General features: G+C 37.1%; 1 protein-coding gene across 1 annotated transcript in view; it reads right to left on the reverse strand.

Moving 5' to 3' along the window:
• Nucleotides 1-242: 242 nt before the first annotated feature.
• Nucleotides 243-21,781, reverse strand: part of LOC115626574 (potassium voltage-gated channel protein Shaw) — a 59,857-nt gene continuing 38,318 nt past the window's right edge. The window contains exons 3-10 of the mRNA XM_030521953.1: nucleotides 15,818-15,950; nucleotides 15,565-15,744; nucleotides 14,986-15,504; nucleotides 14,619-14,915; nucleotides 13,719-13,928; nucleotides 13,441-13,636; nucleotides 3,550-3,654; nucleotides 243-1,016 (exon numbers count right to left, since the gene is read on the reverse strand). Of these exons, the coding sequence (XP_030377813.1) occupies nucleotides 433-1,016; nucleotides 3,550-3,654; nucleotides 13,441-13,636; nucleotides 13,719-13,928; nucleotides 14,619-14,915; nucleotides 14,986-15,504; nucleotides 15,565-15,744; nucleotides 15,818-15,950 (2,224 nt within the window). The 3' untranslated portion in view covers nucleotides 243-432. The remainder of the gene's footprint in view (nucleotides 1,017-3,549; nucleotides 3,655-13,440; nucleotides 13,637-13,718; nucleotides 13,929-14,618; nucleotides 14,916-14,985; nucleotides 15,505-15,564; nucleotides 15,745-15,817; nucleotides 15,951-21,781) is intronic.

Consider the following 21,781-nt stretch of genomic DNA (forward strand, 5'->3'; position numbering starts at 1 on the left):
AAAGTAGATTGGCAGTGATTATTTCTCAATCATCAAAACTCGCCAAAACTGATTTATACACATGCACGAATTTATAGACAATACATACAAGTATATATACATATAAAATATTTGTATCAAACCAACAACACAATTCCTCACAACTCTGCTTTGAAATCTGACTTTAAAAGCCATTAACAAGATCGATTTGAATTGATTAAAACGATGAACGATTCATTTTCATCAACATATGTATTAAGGTTTTGGCAGCACTGATGCGATAAGCGGCTAATTATGATGCCAATTATTTTAGAGTGCATTTGTAAATTGGTAATTTCTTGAGCAGCACAACTGACAGTTCACACAACACTGATATAACATCTATATACTATACGCGTATGTATCCTATGGCTGAACCCCCTAAAATGGAAAATCCCATTTAATGGCTGGCAATCAATGACCAGGACCTATGTAAATTCCACCCAAGCTATCGCCGCTATCTAAGCCCGCGCCGTTCTCGTCTCCCAAATCGCCTTCGTCATCATCATCACCATCCTCGTCTACATGGCACTGATTGTGGCCATTAGTAGCCAGGCCTGTGGCCTCATAGGTGTCGCTGTCTTCGACCAGACAACAATCCCCGCAATCATCTGTTGACGAATTTATCTCGTCACTCAAATCATCCAACAGCGTCACCTTGGGCGTCGCCTTCAACTCATCCGTACATCCGATGCCCGCTACTGATATTTTTATATTACAATTACCACCTCCCCCCCTCTCCATTTGCATGTGCTGCGACTGTGGAATCGGCTGCTGGATGGGCGCATGCGTAGCCCGATAGCTTAGATTCGGTGTCCTCTGCCCCATGCTCGCCATTCCCGGTGGCATTTGGGTGTGCGTCATGCTGAGCGTCGGCGGCACGCTCAGCACTGCAGTTCCAGCTCCGGTTTTGTGCCCATGATGGCCGCCATAGAGCTGATGGGTATCGGAGGCCAAATTGTGTGCAGTCAATTGCAATGGATGTTGATCCTTTCGCTCTGTGGGTTAAAGGATGCACAATGCGAATAATGGCTTATCATATTTTGTCACTTGCTTCAAGTTCTCAGGCACACATTGACACTCTCTTCAACACTCGCAGAAAATCAATTTATAATCAGTATACAAAACTTATAAGAACAGAATGGTGAGTCCATAAAACTTTTGGTTTGATGCTGGGATTTTTGTTGTTGTATTTTTAGGTATGAAATTCAAATGCACTTTAAATTGTCCAAGCCATCCGAAAAGTTGTACACTTTAATAATTAAGAATCCATAAAATTCATTAAAATCATAATAATAATCCAGAAATCGATTAGTATTAATTGAACGGATTGGTGAAATGATGAAAGAAGTTAGTTATTCCGTATATGGCATTACTTTTTTGTTCTTGTCTTTTAAGATTTCATGTTTAATGAAAGCACTATTGTGTGTTCACGTTTCCAATCAAATAATTGCAAAAGAATTGATTAATCAGAAAAACTCAGCCACGAATAGTAAACGCAACTAAAAAAGAATTCTAATTAAACATTACAGGCTTTTTAGATTTATTTTACACTGTTATTCCTTCACGCTTATAACTGCATATTTTTCAAAGTGTATTCACAATAAACACTTCAATTTGCTGCCCAACGAGGCGCACGGAAGCGGAAGTTCATGTCAGCACAGCCAGTGGGTGCATGTCCGCATGTGCTCTTGTTTTGGCATTGGTGTGTGTGTGTGTGGGGGTGTGGGTGTGTGTATGTGTGAGTGCCTGTGCATATCACGCACACACAATGTTCAGGCATCTATGAATGCACTCGCTATCGGCCACACACTTCTGCACTTCCGGGCGCATCGTTTGTCTGGCTCTGACTGCCGCAGCCAACTTGACAGCGAACCACACACTGAGCTAATATTGTATAACCAGTTGAACAAGCAAGCATACAGACTCACACTCACACACACACACACATACTCACAGACACACACTCATACAAATGCGTCATTTATCTTCACTCTGGCACAAACTTTGCTCTCACACACAATGCATATACTGCATAGAAAGAGCTGCGTTTTGCGGCAATACTTTTCACAATGCTTTTCAAACAATTTCCTATTTGCCTTGGCACTTGAACTTTGGGGGTCGTTTAGTCAAACTTCTGCTTGGGCCTTTTCCGCAACTCGGGTCAACCAACTAGCAGGTAAACGGATTAAAACAAATTCATATAAAAATGTGGCGGCTTTATATTAATCTTCTAACAATGACAGCATCCTTCGCAAAGGCTTTGAAGCTTACGCATAAAATTATAATGTGCTTTGGGGTATGGTTATGCTATAAATTGTAAGGCCTCTTCTCCTTTGGCTGATTTGTTGAATATGTTTACTTTTATTAAACTATAAACAACTTTGGTAACTAGCAGGAAGTAAAATAAGACTAGAAAACAATTTGTTGTACAAATTACTGAAGCTAATTAAAAGCGAATTTTTAAAGTAGAAAATTTAAAATTGGATTCTGCTATAATAATTGGGAAACCATTAAAATGTCAAATATTTAATATTATTATTAAAAATATTAGACAAAGCTACGACCACAGCTTCACAATTTCCGTGTGATCAGAAATTGTGCTGGAAATAAACTCAATAGTATCAAAAGGTACAAAACAGGGATTTAAAATTATTAAAGTTCAGCAAAAATATTAAAATAGTTTAATAAATGCAAGAACATTTGTGCGCGAATTCTTGTTACAATATTTATATTTAATTTACATTGTAAAGATTTTTGTGCAAATCAATAGAACTCTATAGATCTGAATTATGTATCTTGTGTATTGTATAAAGACGAAAATTAAGTTAATAGAATACAAATATTGTGAAATAAATAAATAGAAAGAAAGATAATAATAATATTCTGTTCATTAAATTTGTAAGAGATATAGTTAGATTGAGAAGTTTTTATCTGAATGTTTTTAAAAATTTCATTAAACTTCCAAAATACTAAAATAAAATGCATATTTAGAAGGAAAACATTTAATGTACATGGAATTGTCAATTGTTATTAAATATGTGATGATTTGGAATAATAAATAACTTAAAATGCTTTCTGAAACCCTCATTGCAAATTGGAAAATCAATTCATTTGTAGAAACTAAGCAAATTGTTGAAATTGGTGTACTTTATTTTAGACTGCATTGTCTACAAACGCTACGATATATGTTTTTTCAATTGACCCTAAGGGCTAGGAGTTAGCAAACGCCACGTTAAGCATAATTGAAGGGGAGCCATATATACGGTCATATACACTACATATCTACGCTTTTTGGGAATTGAAGAATGAAAAGGAACTGCTCTTTAAACAACGCTCACATAGTATTTGAATAAACTAATTGAAGTTGTTTTCTATATTTCTGTCTTTGATATTTTCAAATTAATGAAATGAATTGGAAATTTCCCACAGAACAACTTCATATGTCCGCTGAGCCCCAGTGCCGTAATTAGTTTGTTAATGGAATCATCTACAACATTCATGCCGCACAGAAAATTATCAGGAACTTACCTAGGGGAGCCAAAAGTTTTGGCTGCAATGGCAGCATAAAGTCATGTCCGGTGGTCGCCGCACGGGGCTGCAAACTCTGAACCGGCGGCACACTCAAATAGTCCGCTACAAAAACGCAAAACAAAAAAATTGTCGAAGAAAATGTTTTAGTTAGACAAAAATAAAAAGAAGGAGCCATAGCACGCAAGTAAACAATGTAGCGCTAAAAGTTAAAAAGCAAAAGTTGCCAAAAGGCAACAAACTTCTAGCTAGCAGTTGGTGGCCAAAACTTTAAAAAAGCACGCAGCGGGCTTTTGATAAAGGAAAGAACTTTGTCCAAGCAAGAAATATTGTAAAATATATATGTATTTATGTAAATGTATATTCGTACAACATTCTGATAAAGAGGCACTTGATGAGCAAGCCGAAGTGAGTGCTACAAGTTTTCAACGCTTTATGGCAAGTCTATAAAAATGTTGTTGCTAAACAAATAATTGTACATTCAAATAAATTACATGCAAAAGGTCACTAAATAATGCAGCACGCAATTTTAAGAAATTGCGCAAATAAAAACATTTTACATATTCCTAAGATTATTGCAAGCAATTTGATAATAAATTCACACTTCTCGAAACTTCTAACCTCTGCTGTTTTTTTAGTTTGAAATTAAATGTTTTATGCATTAGTCATACAAATCTAGCTTTCAGCTTTTCAAGAAACATATAAAACAGTATATTTTTCATAGCAAGTTTCTTTTACATATTCTGCTGTATTCATTATATTATCGAGCAATTGTTGTTTTGCCTTTAATAAACAAGAAATAAAAATAGTTACAGGGGGAGAGAAGGTGTTATATATTGAGAAAGCCAGAATTAAATTGAAAGTTCATTTTAGAAGAATTCTTCCTTGTCCATTGAGCATTTTTAAACTTAAACAAGTAAAAAAGCTAAAGTCGGGTGTCCCGACTTTGAAATACTCTGTACATATGTTTACAATAATTATAGAAAATAAAAAAATTAAGAAAATAAAAAAAAAAATTTGATCGATTTTACCTCTCTCGGTATTCGAACTCACGTAAAGGGTGTATAATTGCACATTTACATAGCAATTGCGTCTGTGTGAGTGTATGTATGCCTATGCGCATCTATTCGTGTCTGTGTAAGCATTTTCGCAGTCAACCAAACAGCAACATCAACAACAGCCGCGGGCAGCGCTTGAGCAGCGCTGCAGCAGCGCTGCATCAGCAAATATATTTATGGCTATAACTTCTTGGTAAATCGGTCTATCATAATGAAATTTGGCATACGGACACATAATAACCAACTGGGGGTATTTCCAAAATTTTAGTTCGAAATTCCAAGAATTACGGAAGTTACGATTTGCGGGGTAGAGGGGGGAGGGAGGGGAATTCCAAAATATACATTTTCTGCGTATTCACATAAGGCATCTGGGACTAAAATTTGGTGTTCCTAGGTCGTATAGTCTCCGAGATATAGGCGATTATACGAATGGAAAATCGGGAAAACCCCCATAGGGGGGAAGTGGGGGGGAAAATCAAAAAAATAAAACAAACTCGTATAGAATACACACATAACGCATCTTTGTGCAAAATTTGGTGTCTCTATCTCTTATAGTCTCTGAGATCCAGGTGTTCATACGGACGGACAGACGGACAGACGGACAGACGGACAGACGGACAGACAGACAGACAGGGCTAGATCGACTCGTCTCGTCATGCTGATCAAGAATATATATACTTTGTGGGGTCTGCCACGCCTCCTTCTGCCTGTTACATTTTTCAGCTCCCGCAAACCTAATATACTCTTGTACATTTCATGTACAGAGTATAAAAACACGAGGGACTTATTAACGTTCAAGCATTCTTAAAATGTAGAGAAGGATCAGCTCAACAATGTCGCAGAGTTCAAAGCTGCAGCAATTAATGGAGAGTTCTATTTCTACCCAGCACTTTGAAACTCAAAAGCTGGGCTCAGTGTATAGTAGCTCTAAGTTAAAACATCCTGGCTACGAAAAGCGAACTTGCGTTAGTAAAAGGAAATGCAAAAGACCTACTGCAAGTTAAGAAATTACTCTGGCTGCTAAAATAATATTAGTAATCATAACAGATAGTGCTTTAAGTTAAATCGTGAATAAAATCTCTCTCTCAAGCTCATTCGTTCTAATCTAAAGCTTCCTTATAACACTTACTATATATTGTACATGTTATTCCCATAAAAGTTTGCTAGCCAATTTGGCACAAGTTTGCAGAGCGCCACAAACTGTCTACAAGCTGCTGGCAATGGCGAACAACTTTTTCACCTTTCTACGCTCGGGGAATGCGTGACGACATGAAAAGCGCAAAAATTGCACACCAAAAAAAAAAAATAAAAGAGGGAACGCGGCAAACTACTCGTACTACTGAAATATTTTCAGTTTGCGCTGCGCAACAACTTTAAATATTAAAATTAATTTGGCTGTGCAGCCGACTGGCAACTGCAAGCGACATGCGTCCCGCGTCCCTCGTCCCTCGTCTCCGTCCCTCCTTCCTCCACCACCACCACCACGTTGTCCACTTGAACTGCAATGCAAATAGAAGCGCCAAAAAGTAACGCACGCTCAAGTGGCGGCCACGACGAGTGAGAAGCCAACGAAAGCAAATGTTGGCCGATGCCTGCAAATGCCTTTGGGCCGACTCGTGAACGTCCTTTTTCAGTACACATTGGCAACACTGTTTGCCAGCCATCCGGCTGCTGCTGCTGCTGCTGCTGCTGCCGCTGCTGTTTGGGCACATTGCCCACGCATTTTAATTGAAATTCCAACCTGTCAGAGTTTGTTGACAGTTGAGTGGAACCGTGTTGTCTCAGAGTATTAAGCCGACCATTCCTTTTTCGGATAATGTGGCATTGTTGCCTTTTAATTCAAAATAGAGTACGACCACAATTTAAATATGATAGATTCGTTAGTGAAAAGATGCTTAATAAATCTATTGAAAGTCGTAATTAATTAATAAGTTCATTCTTTTCCCATTTTGAAGATTCTTTTCTCAAGTTTTTGTTAATACAGCATGATTTTTGAAACCAGAGCAATGCATATGTAAAACTTTTTTTAATAATAACTGAAAAGGCTTAATAAGTAAACAAAGCGTTTCCGAAACATTTAGAAAACTAACAAATGCTAAAAATTAGAGAACTGCTAAGAATCGAGAGAGCGAGACTTGCAAGAAAAACTATAGCATAATTCTAATAATGTATATTTTTGCCAAGTTTATGTTAAATGGCCAGCCATTTTATGAACTAACTATATATTTAATTTGCTCCGCAGTATGTGCCGAAGCACATAAATTATTTGACTACGAACCGGCTTTGTGTCACTGTGAGGTAAAATGTTGGGGCGCTCACTTAAACGACGAACACAACAGCAGTCATAAATTGTTCACGCCTTTACGCTGGCACTGAAGCTGGCTCTTGTAGCTGCCTTTGCCGCTTTTTAATGACCCCTAAATGCGGCTGGCAACAGGAGCTCACGCTAATTCACTCCTTAGGCACGCCCACGCGCCTTTTCTCTCCTCAAGTTTATGTGCCGCAAAAATAAAAAAGCCATGAAACTTTGCAACTATGTATATAGTATACAAGCATATGTATACAACTATACGGGTACAACACAGTTGTACGGCAATGTCTGCTAATGATATAGTTGCTATTTTTACGCTCAATAGCGTCTGCGGTTGCCAGTAATTTGCATAGCTCAGAAAACCATTTTAAAAATGAAACATTTTTAAGCTTTACACCTACAGCCACAGAATTATGCGAGCATAGTGAAATGTGAGGAACCGCATAGTGGAGGCGGCCAAGCGTCAAAAAGGCACAAGAACTGTGTTGCTACTGAACAATACAACACAACTCAAAATAACGGGCACAAGTACAGGTACAGGCACAAGCACAAGCACGTTTCATGTGCATTTCCCGTCAACAGCGAAATGTAATTTGCCCTGGAAAGTAGGCAACACTTTTGCCGCATGCTCGAGTGCTCGAACGCAGGACGCGAATCGCATTTAGAAACCGGTGTGCTTCCAAGTTTTAATTTTGTTGGCAAGACGGCATAATTAAATGCTGTTTCAGACGCCCATGGGCAAAACTGCCAGCCGACGATGAATAGTTCCGAATTTATAACTTGCGGTGCGTCAGGATCTTGTAATGAGAAAAGTAAATGAAGCTCCAAAATGAAAAGAGCATTGGGCAGGCAGAAGCTGCACGTAATTTAAGCTTGTCTGCAACAGACAGGTGTGTAATTAAAAATAGTTGTTGGAATTTGGAATTCAAAGCATTAAATCAACAAAAAAAAAGGATAAAAGTTAAGCCCAGAGCAATGTTTAACTATTTGGAAAAACACAAGCCACTTGTCCAATTAAACCATTTTCATCCGAATATTCATTTATTTGCAATGCGGATGCGTTTTGTGGAGTCGGTAAATCTTTTGCTATAGCTTATTATTTGATATACGTTGATTTAACATTTCTTTAGATATATTATATTTTAAAATAAATTTAAAAAATTGGATAAAACAACGGACAGATTTCTTATTTTAATTTTATTTAATTTTCACAGATAAAGTATTTGTTAAGGGCTATTTGGAAACTGTTAACAATATGTTGTCGATCTACTTTTCGCCAACTTTGTAAACTAATACCATCACACTGCTATTTTTATTTTATATTTCGGGTGCATCTTCTTTTCTCATGACTATTATTCGCAAATATAGTTAACTATCGAAACTGAGTGAAGAAAATATAAACATTTTCAAAAATTCAGAGCTAAAATGTTACAATTCGGAGGTGCCGAATGGATAACAAATAAAATAAAGTTTCCCTAAAAGTATTAAATGCAAGTGTTAGGCATTTAAGCAGGCTCTTCACACGCACAACAAAAACAACATCCATGAAATGGATGACAAACTTTGCCAACGCAAAATATTAACAGCTTTTTCCTAATTCTTTCTGTGCTTTAGGCTTTAGTATTTAATGCTTTAAGTGCTCTACTTCTTCCACATTGATTTGTTCCGTATTGAATGCCAGGGGCAGTTGAAAAAATTGTCACAAGCCTTGGGGCCTGACGTCTTAAACTTTTTTTTTGTTGCCATTTTAGCGATTTAAATCGAACGGCAAGAAAACAAGAAACAAAAAGTGAACACAGAACCAAATTTGCTGCTTTGGTATTTTGGCAGGTTTCTCTCTGACTTGCCCCTTTCAGATTTTCCAACAATGTCTGCAGCTTTGCACGCCGATGTGCAAATGGAAAAACTTTTTCAATTTGCTTGACGATAAATGAAGTTTATTTCTATATAAGCATAAAATGTGTGTGTGTCTGTGCGCACGAATTGCACGAGTAGATGACCATTTTAAATATGACATAAAAGCATTTTTGGCTAGCCTAATAAAAAATATAATTAAAGTGAAAACGCCAGAGAGAAGGAGTGGAAAAAGGAACATGCGCGAAAAAGCTTTTAAAATGCAAATAACATAAAAAGTACCTTGTTGCTGTTTCATTTTTGTTTTTGTTTTTGTTTCTACTTTATTTATTGACTGATACGCCAAGTGACAAAATTATAGCGCACTCGAATTTATGGCATGCGATAAATTTTAACAGGCGATGCGAGCACTTAGAGCCTTCAGAGTATCCATTGGGGGGCATACTAATTGTGTGGCCGTAAAAGTTTTTAATAAGGCATTAAAAATGAAATTCGAAAAAGTGCAAATAAAATGTGACATGCCGCATGCTGAGGCATCCAAAAAGGGCTGCGGAGTTGCGGATCAGAGTTCTTCTTATTCATTATGAACTAGTTCCTGCACAAGGAACCATACAAGTAAAAGCGAATACGGAAATAATTTAGTTAAACTGCTTTAAATATCCTTTTATTGTTTAATTATATTATTTGTACGTGTATTCATAAGAAACAAATACACTTACAATTATTATATCTAGCTTACTTCAAAGAAATCTTTGGGCGAAAATTTCAAATGGGTTGAGAGTTGGCTTGAGGGTAAAAAGTAGTTCTAACTATCTCTGCAATCATTTAAAACTTAAGGGAATTTAATTGAAACCCAGTTTTCAAAGGTTTTTAATCAGAAATGAACAAGTAAATGAAATCTGTTTTACTTTTAAGGATTATTGAAGCCTACCAGCCGGCTATATCAACACTATGCCCAAAGAGTTGAAGAGTATTCTAACTTAGTGGGAATTTAAGCAACACCCAGTCGAAAAGTGGATAGGCCCGATGAAGTATTTATATTTTTCAGTATAAAAAGTCGAAATAGCGAAAATAAAGGAACACCTACATATTTATCAACAAATAGTCTAAAATCAAAATAAAATAGTCAAATCTTTGCTGAAATCATGTTATTTAAATGGTATTTCGGTATTAAAGACATTTAAATTGTTTAACAATTTGCTTTACGCTTTTTGCTTAGGTTTTTTTTTGCTGAAATAACTTTAAGATAAAAATAAATGAATGAAAACGGAAAATAATGCTTTCAGCTTTAACATTGAACTAGTTCACTGAACAGAACCCACTCCGCACAACTCCTTTAAATATTGGTACTTGATGGGCGGAAGGAAACTGCGACAACACTTACAACTGATGTACGAAGAACCGGCTGCCAAGCCAGCGCCAGCGCCACCGACGCCGCTGCCACTGCGATGGTGGCCCCTACTAAGCAGCATCAACGGCGACGTCGCTGCCGTCGTCTGCGTCTGTGAAGTGGCATGGCCGTGGGCATGGGCATGGGCGTGGGCGTGGGCATGATGCGCGTGTTGATGATATGAGGCGGGCGGCCTATGCAGATGCAGGCCAATGACATTGACGCCATTTAGATTGCCTAACGCACACACACACACACATACAGAAACACAAAGGGCGTCACATCAACACACACACGCACACACACAAATTAAACACGGACAGTGCACGCGTCGAAGAGAGATACGAGATTTACAATAATAGTACACATAAACCATTTAAAAAAAAAATAGAGAAAAGAATACATCAACATTAATCGTGAGTGGCGCAAAAATACGAAAATTCAGTTGCAAAAGTACACAAAATTGAACAAAATGTTACACAAATACCAATACGAATACGAATACGAATACCAATACAAACGCCTAAACACGCACACACACAAGCATATGTAAATGTGCAAATATGTGTGCGCATTTGAACAATTTTCGAATAAATCAAAAGGAATAACACGCATAGTTTTCTATTGATTTGTGGTTTGACAATTTGCATTCAATTTCAGGAAAAAAATGTGTAAAATTAAATCATCTGTTGTTTAATTAAGCGGCAAAAAGTAAACAAACGTTCCATGTAAAATGTAAATAAATTATGAATAGCTGTAACAAAATGTAAATAAAGCAAATTTACAAATGGATTGTGCATTGTGTGTGTAAGAAAGCCTACATCCTTTACATAAGCTACGCAGTTATCGCCGGTTCTTTAATGAAGGAACAACACAATAACAACATATGTATATTGCTCAATTTTTCCTTTTATACCCAATATTTTCTACATTCTTCCACTTCCACTTCTTCTAATTTGTTATACAAGTTAATATATGCTGACAGTGAATATTCATTGAGATGTGAATGCCTATTACTCATACGACATGTTGTCAGCATTTAGATCAATCTTTTACACACAAGTAATTCATTTTGAATCGTCTGCCTTCATGTTGCTTTAAATTAGAGCAATTGAGCATTAATTTGAAATGTAAAAATGTCGTCAAATGTGAATTTTATAATTCAATGCACTGGAAATGATTTGGAGACCGATAAACCACATACTCTACTTTCTATATTCATTTTTTTATGGTTCTCCTTCCTACATTCTAAGTTTAGAATTACATATTCTTTATTTGCTCCCTTTCAGTTCGAAAGAACAAAATTCGCTAGGAGATTTTAGTCTTTGAACTCTTTTTACTTTTAAGATGTATTTTGTTGTGTTTAACACACAAAGTTTTAACTCTTGATGCCGCAAAAAGTTTCAAGAGTTTCCAAAATAGTGTTCGGTCAGTTGAGTGTGAGTTGCGCAGCTTTTCTTTAAATATTATATATTAGTTCAAGGTCTGAAAAGTTTTGCTTCTCTTGCATTAGAATGTTCTGCTGAATCTTGAAATATTGATTGATTAAAGTGATTTCACTCTGTTTATTGAATTTATATTTATAGAGTAGACCCAGTTTGGCCATGAAGCTAAGCCAATATAGCCAAAAGCTACCCAGCAGGCACATTACTTGTAGATATAAATCTTCCACAGCATTGCTTTGAGTGCACACAATTTATGACCTTACGCACTGACTGACTGCATAATCCTTATGCATTCATTTCCATGCAAATGCCACTGCACTGAAATTTATTAAATGCCATATCAATATATCAAGTTAAAGCTGGCGCACAGATATACCATAAGAAATTGTGCTTCTCAATTATAAACACAGACAAGCATGCAATGCATAAAGGCGGGCTGAAAAGTAGTGTTTAAGGCACGGTATTGAAGGGAGTGGACCTTCAGTTTATTTAGGTCACCAACACAATGATGTGTGAAGTAATTTTAGGAAATGGTAGTCAACAATGCAGAAGTGATTCTTGCAAAGATGTTATTGAACACAACTGTGATTCCATTTCAAAGGAATGTTTGACAATATGCAACGATCAATGAGTAGTGAATCGCAGCTTTCGTAGCTGTGTCAAAAATGTGGAACTACAAGAATTCAATTCAGGCCACATTTCGTTCGATATACTGAGACGAAAGCGCAGATAAATTATGTAGAGATCATCTCTTAAGCGAATTAATTTATTGAAGACCTCAAATCATTTTATGCCTTTTATACACAAAAGAAATTTGATTACAGCTGCATAATTGTCGATAATACGTACGGCCCTAGTTATATATTGGCATTTTCCTAGATTGTGAGAGTTCTTTTTGCTAAATTTCAAGCATATTCATAAAACCTTTTAACAACAAGAAATCACTTGACCGGGCATTTTATAAACAAATATCTCTATTTTAATCCTCAAATATCGGCTTTTTACACTAGAGCAACCTCTTTCACCTAAATATGATATGTTTGTTTGTTTTCTATTATTTCAATTCTATTATTTTTCTTTTCTTCTTCTTGAAAACCACCTGCCTGCTGACAACCGAAAGGTATATGAGAGCAGGGCTTATTCGGATGATTTCTTTTCGGTTCGCCCTCGCACACATATGTTTGTATTTGTGGGGCTGTTTGCACACACACACACACACATGTTCGTGTTAAACGTGTTGAGTAATGGTCGTGTTTAGCGCAGGATCTCAAGAGAACAGCTGCTCAAAAGCCAGTGAAGGGTGCATAAATAATAAAATAATTAAGCAAGAAATTGAATGAAATTAGTTTGGACGCTGGGGAGCCAAACAAACCAACAAACAAACCAACAAACCAACAAACAAACAAATAAACAAACGCATATACGTAGAATCGGTAGCAGCAGCTCAGTGTGTGTGTGTGTGGTTGTGTTTTGGGTTGTTGTTGTTGTCTGCTCTGTGTATGTGTGTAAATGTGTTTTTGTGTTGAGGTGGTTATGTATTCTGGAAAAGTTTCGTTGTCTGCACTGAGGCTGTGGCTGCTTTATAAATCTGCACAGTATGCATAAAAAGAAAAGCAACGACGAATTGGAAAAAAGAATGTTTAACGAGTTCGAGTATACAAATCATATAAGATAAGCTTCTCAGTTTGCTGCCCTTAAACGCCAGACACAACAACAATAACAACAACAACAACATATAACTTTAACTGCAACTATAACGTAAAGGTACAACAAATAAAAAAACAACAAATAAAAGTAGAAGCAGCAGCAGCAGAACTTTAGGAATGCACTCACCAATTTTTGCGCTGCCAAACGCATCCTTGAACATGGGAGTCTGGACCGTGTTTGTGGTCGCCACGCCGGGCACGGGGGGCGTGGTCTGCTTGATGGCGTTGGTGCGACCACGATGTGGTGGGGGAAGTTCGCGCTTTCGACGCGGCTGTTCGACGGGCAGGACGCGACGACGTTTCTTGGGCAGTTTCGAGCGCGCCTGACAAAGTGAAACAAAAAATATAATTAATATATAGAAGGCGAACGGTGAAAGGTGAAAGCTTAGAGTTCACTCCACTCACCTGCGTGTGCGAATAGAACATGGAGAAGTTGCTAACGATAACAGGTACGGGCAGTGCTATGGTCAGGACACCGGCGAGAGCGCAGAGTGCGCCCACAAACATGCCCGGATAGGTTTTGGGAGCCACATCGCCATACCCCACTGTGGTCATCGTGACAATGGCCCACCAAAGACCGAGCGGTATGCTCTTGAATTGGTTGTCAGGATTGTCCTGTAAAAAAGAGTAATGGAGGGGCATTAATGTAGATAGATAGTCCAGTGCATTAATATAAAATGGGGAATTCCTTGACAGTTCAAAATTGATATCAACAGCAGGCTAAAACACTTTTGTGGTTCGTTTGAAAACTAAACCTAAAATGATTGTTTATATTTTCAGATTGGATTTATGTTTTGCGCAGAAGTCTACGATTGAAAGCTGAGGTGCAGATTTATCGGCGACAAATAGAATTAATTAAAAATATAGTAGATTGAATGACTGTTGTAGTGGGAAGTACTAAGCAGTTATATTATTAGTCAATAATTGATTAATTATGTTACAATCCAAGTAACAAGCTCTACACACAGATTTGGCTAAACAATAAAAATATATATAACAAAAACGATTAGGGTATAATTGTAATGCCAATAACTGGAGAGAAAATTGTTTAATAGAGTATTAATTGGATACAACTAGCAATCTGTGTGGTAGTCTATTTATGGTAAGAAGTAATGATATAAAAATAGTTTTAAAATTGAAAGGAACAAAATCTGAGACACTGCATAATGAGTATTGCTTTGTAATTGAAGTGTAAACAAAGGTGAGGCCTAAAAAAGATTCTAATCAATATTTTCAGTAACCTTTTTTAAATATTCCACAACGAATAATGGACGACTTGAAAACTTTAAACAGAAACAAACTCACCTGCAACTTTTCAGCATAGTAAGCCAGGCTGGCAAAGAACACAATGCCCAGGACAAGGAAAAACACGAGCAGCGTCAGCTCCTTGGCCGAGGCCTTGAACGTGTGTATGAGAATGCGGAGGCCGGGCGAGTGGCGCGTCAGCTTAAACAAACGCATTATGCGCACTATGGAGAAGGCTTCTAGCAGTCCTGTGTACTCGCCCATTCGCTGCATGACGTCCGTGTAGAAGCTCAGTGTGGCTGTGAAATCAATTATGTTAACCGGTGACTTGATAAACTGCCACAGATTGGGCGACACCTAGAAAATAAACCAAATTAAATCATTAAACAAAGAGAAAGGGGAATTTATAACGCAATGGAGAACGTACAATAAGCCGAATGAGGACCTCTATGAAGAACCACACATTGCAGACGAGCTCCACATAGAAGAAGGCCTCATGTGGCTGGCCGTAGGTTTCGATCCAGCCATGCTGACGCCTTCCATTGCCATTACCCAGCAGGCTCTGGTCGATGAAATCATTCAGACTACTCGCATTGTGATCCCCCAATAGGTCGCGTCTCAGTCGCTGCCTCTGATTGCCCTTCATTGTGGCTATGGGCGTGGCCTGGGCAGCACTGAAATTTCCACTGCTATAGCTTGTATAGTTCGTTACACGAAATGTAGGTCCTATGCTGCCGCTCGGAGGCGTTATGCTGTGCTGATGATACTGATGGGACTGATGTGGCGGCTGTTGGGGCAACGCACCGCCCAAGGGGCCATGCGCATGCGCAACTCCGCCGCTGCCGCTATGGCTGGTGGGCAGATCCACACGAAAACCGGGATGGGTTTTCAGGCAGAATGATATCACAGAAACAAATATAAAGAAAACCGACATGCCGGCAACAATCTAAACAATAAATACACCGATTAATATCTCTGTCTCAGTTTGTTTTGTAATTGTTGCTACCTTGGCGCCCGTTGAGCTTGACGGCTCATCGAACATGGCCCAGATTTTGGGTTTGACACGTTGCCAGCAGTTAAGCTCGCCATTGGTTAAAGCATCCTCGAAACCAAATAGGCGCGCTATTTGCTCCTCTGTGGGTTTTTCATTTTCAATATCTAGTTTATCTAATATGGCTAAAGTGTTCTGTGGACAGATCATCAACAATTTACTCCTCAGCATATAGTATGTAGTGGAGAATAAGTTAATTGCTACTCACTTGCGTATCGCGATGTATGCTATAGGTTGACCAACAGCATGGTTCTACCTGATTTGAATCGAGTCCCCAAAATTCCAATTCTTCTTCGAATAGTGGTCCACAGACATCTGTTGGATAGTGCAGTTTGCCAGTTCTACAACATGAAATAAGAATGTCTCTTTTTAATTGGCAGTATAAGATTAAATATTCACAATTTATTTAAATAATTTTGATAGTTTTATAGATGTTCTTCATTTTAAGTTGTAGCACGTCCTAATTTGTTTTTGTTTTGATTTCGGAGGAGTTCCTCCAACGGTACTTAGAATTACTTCGAAGAAGCGAATCAAAGACTCTGTGCGAGTCAAAAATGTCCCTCTTTTGTTTCACTTCCGAAGAAGCATGTCTTCTTTTTTTAAAGTTCTTTATTTATTGGACTTTCGCTTGTTTTCTTAAGAAATCATTAGTAGTTATTCAAATCAATTTTAATTTATTTTCCACCTATTTATTGAGTTGTATTTGTGTTAAACGGACCTGAAAGCTGCAAACTCGAATTAGACATAGTGAAAAGGATTTGCATGTAAAGCGCGTTTGATTTCATCTCTAAAATCTCATATCTCTATTTCTTTAAGTTCATATACGTTTTACTTATTTATGAGCTGTGGTTAAGATATGAAATAATTACGTGACAGCAGCTTAAATATTAATAACATTTGTAGAATTGGCTTAATGCTGGACATCGGCATATTTATAATGCAGACTACATTGAAAGAGGTCACAAAAGCAACAAATCCCATTCCAATGCAAACAGAGTCCACAGATCCATCCCCAATGCAAGCCATAAAGTAATTTTTGCTCATAAAATATTTCGTTGCAGTGGCGTTAAATCATATTTCTGCAGCTGCGCATTTTTGTAGCATTCAACGCTGGCGAAACCAATCAGCGCTTCATGCGAACGTTAATGCTGCAACATCCATTCATATTTCCCATACTTCCCATATTTGCGCAACTTCCTACAACGACAGTCGTCGACGACGAAACTGACAGCGCATCCCAGAGTTGGGTGGCATGCAATGGCATTTAAAGATTAAAAAAGCCATGAACGACGGAGACAATAACATTCAAAACAAAAAAACAAAACTGTCGAAAACGAAGCGATTGCAATGAACAAATTTCGTATGCTCTTTAAATCTGTACAATCTGATGAAATCTGAAAACTAGTCCTATTTGAAATAATCTATTTGTTTCAGATGTGTATAAATTATTTCAACTCTAAATGCTTGTTAAATGTTACTTGATTTCTTACTGAAATAATGGTTGTTATACTACTTGCAGTAAATTTAAGATCAAATGAATTACGAAATCAAATAATAAATATTTAATAATCAATATTACTTGGAGTGCCCGTATTACTGTCAAAAGAAAGGAAGGCTGTACTAGCTGCTTCTTAACAGACTGTTGATATACAAGACGTTACTGAAACTTGCCAGGATCTACGGTATTCAACTGTCGGGGACAGTCAGCCGATTTAATGCAAAGATTCTTTATTCAGTATTACCAGAATAAGCCCCTTCGCACCATTAGCCGCACACCCTTTAATTTACGCAGCATCTGCACAACACGCAGAACAGATTTAAAATAAGAATAACACAAAAATAAAATACATTTTCGTATTGCTTCAAGCCTTTCACGGATTGTAAATACTACATTATAGTATATTAATAATTATTTATTCTGTGAAATAGATTAAATTGAAGCTGCTAGGTTATTAGATATTCTTTTGTGGCTATTAAAGCAAGCAATTACAAAAACAAAAAAAATTAAAAATAAATAAATAAAAAAAATAAAAAAACAAAGCAGTAAAAGGTATTTTTTAAAGTCGGTGCGCTTAGAAGTCCATTGGCTGTTTCTGACAGTTCTTTAACAAGTTAAAGGAATGATCATTCAACTATTATCATTGAAATGCCACTACCATTCTTCATTTTAATTCACATTTCGGTAAAATGTACAATAATTTGGGGAAAATTATATTTATATTTATTTTCCCTTCCATATCCTGATTGTAATGAGAAACGCCCAACTTCTCAAACTACATATCAACTACAGACTACACATCTTCTTCATTGCTGGCAAAACTTTTACCACCGAGTTTTTCATGTTTTCAAACAATCCGAGGAGTCTGAATTGGGTGCGTGGGGTTTGGGTCACTAATAAATAACATAATGCATTGTTTTGATAAAACAATAGTTATATTTGGCCAAATGCCGCATTTTTTCTTTATTTCATCAGTCAAATGTTGCCGTTTATTGTTCATCCTTTTGAAATAAAATCAATAAGAATTATGGAAGATATCGAATTGTCTTGGCCTTCTTTGGTGTCAATTCTCCCCTTTTAGTTCATTGTTTTGACTGTTCCTTTATTTCAGCTGTGCAGTGATGGACTCATGTTTCATCTGTGATAATGAATTTACGCAAAAACTCGTATATATTTTTTTGTGAGAGTACATCGGCAAACACTTGATTGACATATCCTCATGGCGCTGTTTTTATTCCTTTGCGAGCAGACGCGTTATCCATCTTGCGCACAGCTTTCTCATCTCCAAATCAACTGTCAATAAACGATGAACAGCACTTTTTGTGATGTCTGCCCAATCCGCTATCTCGCATAATTCCCCTCGACGATCAACAATTTTGCAACTTCACTAAATTCACGCGTGGGAATGCAATTCATAATTTATATGTGGTGTTCATTTTAGATATCAATTAGTTGTTTATTGCAGTTTTAGATTTCAGTAATTTCTATTAATATTTAAATATATTGTTAAATTTAAGTTGTCAGCACACGTTCAATTAAGTAAATTGAATATAAACTGGAAGGTGTATATAATGGAATCGTAAACAGTGCACTGCAATGTTAAGTAACAGCCGGATCTGTTAACAGGCTGTTCTCTTTTAGTCTCGCTCTCTCGCTGTTAGCTTAATGTCCACAAATGTAAGCGTAGCCTAAGCCTCTAAACCCCTCTCGTATTGCAATTAAATAAACACTCTTGAAATCGCAGCTGTGCAGTTTATTTTGCTATCATCTATCAATGTGTATAAGTAGTATATAACTTCTGGTATACATTTATAATATATATAATTTGCTTTTCGTTTCCCAACTAATTCACATTTGTCTGTAACTATTTCTTCATCTGGTGGATTATAGAGTACACATATTAAGCTACATGTTCTGCAGGTGACTGTAAAGTTGCTGTTAGCTTACATTTTTGACAACATCTTAATAGTAGTTCCCACCACAGAATGTTAAATTAAAGCGCACAAAGCTCACAGAATCATACAAATTTGTTCACCCATTTGGAATTAAATGACTAATTTCAACCTAGTAACTACTCTGTAGTATTATCATTACATAGCTCGTGCAAGCAAAATGGCCAAGACACAATGCCACTTTTTGTGAGTGCTTGAAGGGCGCCCACACTGGGCTTAATGAAAACCGCAATTCACATGTCCACAATCATTCATAACGTGGCCTGCACATTTGCGTGCGAATTACATTTTTTTCTTCTTTCTTTCATTTTTGTCTTCATTTTCCTACCATTTCCATGTAGCACATGAAATGATTTTTAACAAGCAGAAAAGCAGAAAAGCAGGACAACAAAAGAAAAAGTTCCACATAAAATATGCACAAAAAAGAGATACTCGGCCAGGCAGTGAGATGCACATGTGTTGCACACACACCCAGACAGATATAGTATTATATGTATATATATATATGTATATAGTATGTATATGCTGACACATTATGCATGCGAATATGGCCGATGGGTACGCACAGTTACGTTCGGAGGTGCGCGTTGGGGGGCCATCACCCGAAAAGAAAACAAGTCGAGAGGATGCGGAGCAGGAGAAGGACATGTGCTGTCCAGGCAACAGCTGATATGGCATTACAAGCACCGGCCGACAACGACCAACAACGGCCAACAACTGTGGACAAGGACAACGATGCGTGGCCTACGTTCCTGCCTCTTAGCCATTTGCTGCAATTTGCGCACGTAAAAATAACAACAACAACAAGAAGAGCAACAAAAACTGTTGCAGAGGCCAAAAGTTGGTAAGCGCACAAAAGGCATGTACGTGGAACAACGGCATGCGGTATAATGGACACACAAACACACTCTTATGTGTGTGTGTGAGTATGCATGTATATAGCCCTCAGCTGCCTGTACTCAGCTGGCCTGTGTATACGAGTTATGCTCTATTCCTGCCTATGTATGTAGCACACTGGTAGGTAAGGGATAATTTTATTTTAAATAATAAAAAATACTTATTATCTTTCATTCTTTACTTATACTTACATGGTGGGTTCTAAAGTAAACGAAAGCTTCTTAAAAATAAACACAGCACACCTATTTTTTCTCTGTATTTAGAGAATCATTTTTTGAGCTAACACGCTTTGATAAAACTTTCCATTCCGCGGCAGGAATGTCTTTCAATGCCCTTTGCAATGCCTTCTATGATTTTCTAACGTATTCCCTTGAAATCAGATGTATTTAGTTTGCAAAAGTTTGGTGCCAAAGCTGACTAATATGCGGTTTATGGTTACCAGGAAAAATAAGAATTATTAAGAATTAGAAGAAAAAAATAATTATTTCTATTATCAACTTACTTTTACGAAACAAAAGGTGCTGACATCCCAATTAATAAATTAAAAAAAATTAATTAAATTAAAATAATCGCATTGCTGTTTTTAGGCTGATTATTCCTAGTTCCATATTTTCAATTTATTGCTTTATCTAATCTTTGAAAATTAAGGCTTTTGGCTGACCATTACAAGTAAAAATTAGTATAAGCTCGATACCACCAATCATTGCTATAATTTAGTTCATGAAAAGTTCTACCAAGCTCGAAACAAAATTAATCTCATGAAATATTGACTGAGTGTTGCAGACACTGGCACTTTCTAATTTCTAATTTCTAGATGGTGCCTACACAAAATTTATTATTATAAAAGATCCCCTATTCTCTGTGGCCATTGGTTGAAAGAGTACGCGACGGGTCATGTTTTTAAAATGTCAAGAAATGGATAATTGGAATTCTTCCAAGAAAAACATGAAATAGCCTCACATTTGATACATTTTCATAATAACCTTGAACCTTGTGGAAAACTGATATTCAACAAATCAAAGGGACATTTTGTAGCTTCAGGTCAGTGTTATTAATACTTTTTGTACTTTAACTTGATACTTTTGTTCAAGAAATGAATAGTCTGAATAGAAGCAGATTGAAATCCAAAGGTGCACTTTAAATGAATGTTGTTGTTTGAATCGATTGCTTCTTAAAGACATATTTTTATAAAAACTAACAGATAACCACCCCCGTAAAAATTTCCAACACTGAAGAGAAGATGAAAAGTTCCTTGGTGTCTGGATACCATCGAGCAGGTTTTGAAGATAGATAATTACTATATAAAAGATATAATAGAAAAAGTAAGGATATGTTGCTGCCTAGTTTGCTTTAAAACCAACGCCAGTCTCTGTTTTGTTGCGATATTTTTGAACACAACAGAAGGCACCTTTTGCCTGTTTTTGAACCAATGTGCCGCATCTATTGTGTTGATGTGCAAATGTGTGTTTGTTTTCATGGGTGCTGTAATAATGCCAGGTGCCCATGAATAAGACTGCCCCTCACTTCGCCAATTTGTAGGTGGCAGTTTTCAGTGCGTGCTCTTTAGAAAGTTCCTGCCTGATGGTTTCATGAGCTTGCAATGTGAGCCACTTACTTATTTTGCACATTCCTCTATACTCGTTTGGAATGAATGGCTATATTAAACCCCTTATGTGGTAAAGTGAAAATGCAATTTGGAATGAGTTATGAGAGGGAACTGCTATTGGCTTGACCGGCTTAAAAATGACAAATACGAGTACAATAGCCTAGATGTGACTAGAAGAGCAGTTACAAATTATTTCAGAAATCATTCTCTTTCAAAAGC

The sequence above is a fragment of the Scaptodrosophila lebanonensis genome, unplaced genomic scaffold (genome assembly GCF_003285725.1).
Source record: "Scaptodrosophila lebanonensis strain 11010-0011.00,11010-0021.00 unplaced genomic scaffold, SlebRS2 tig00000085-arrow-pilon, whole genome shotgun sequence".
Lineage (NCBI taxonomy): Eukaryota > Metazoa > Arthropoda > Insecta > Diptera > Drosophilidae > Scaptodrosophila > Scaptodrosophila lebanonensis.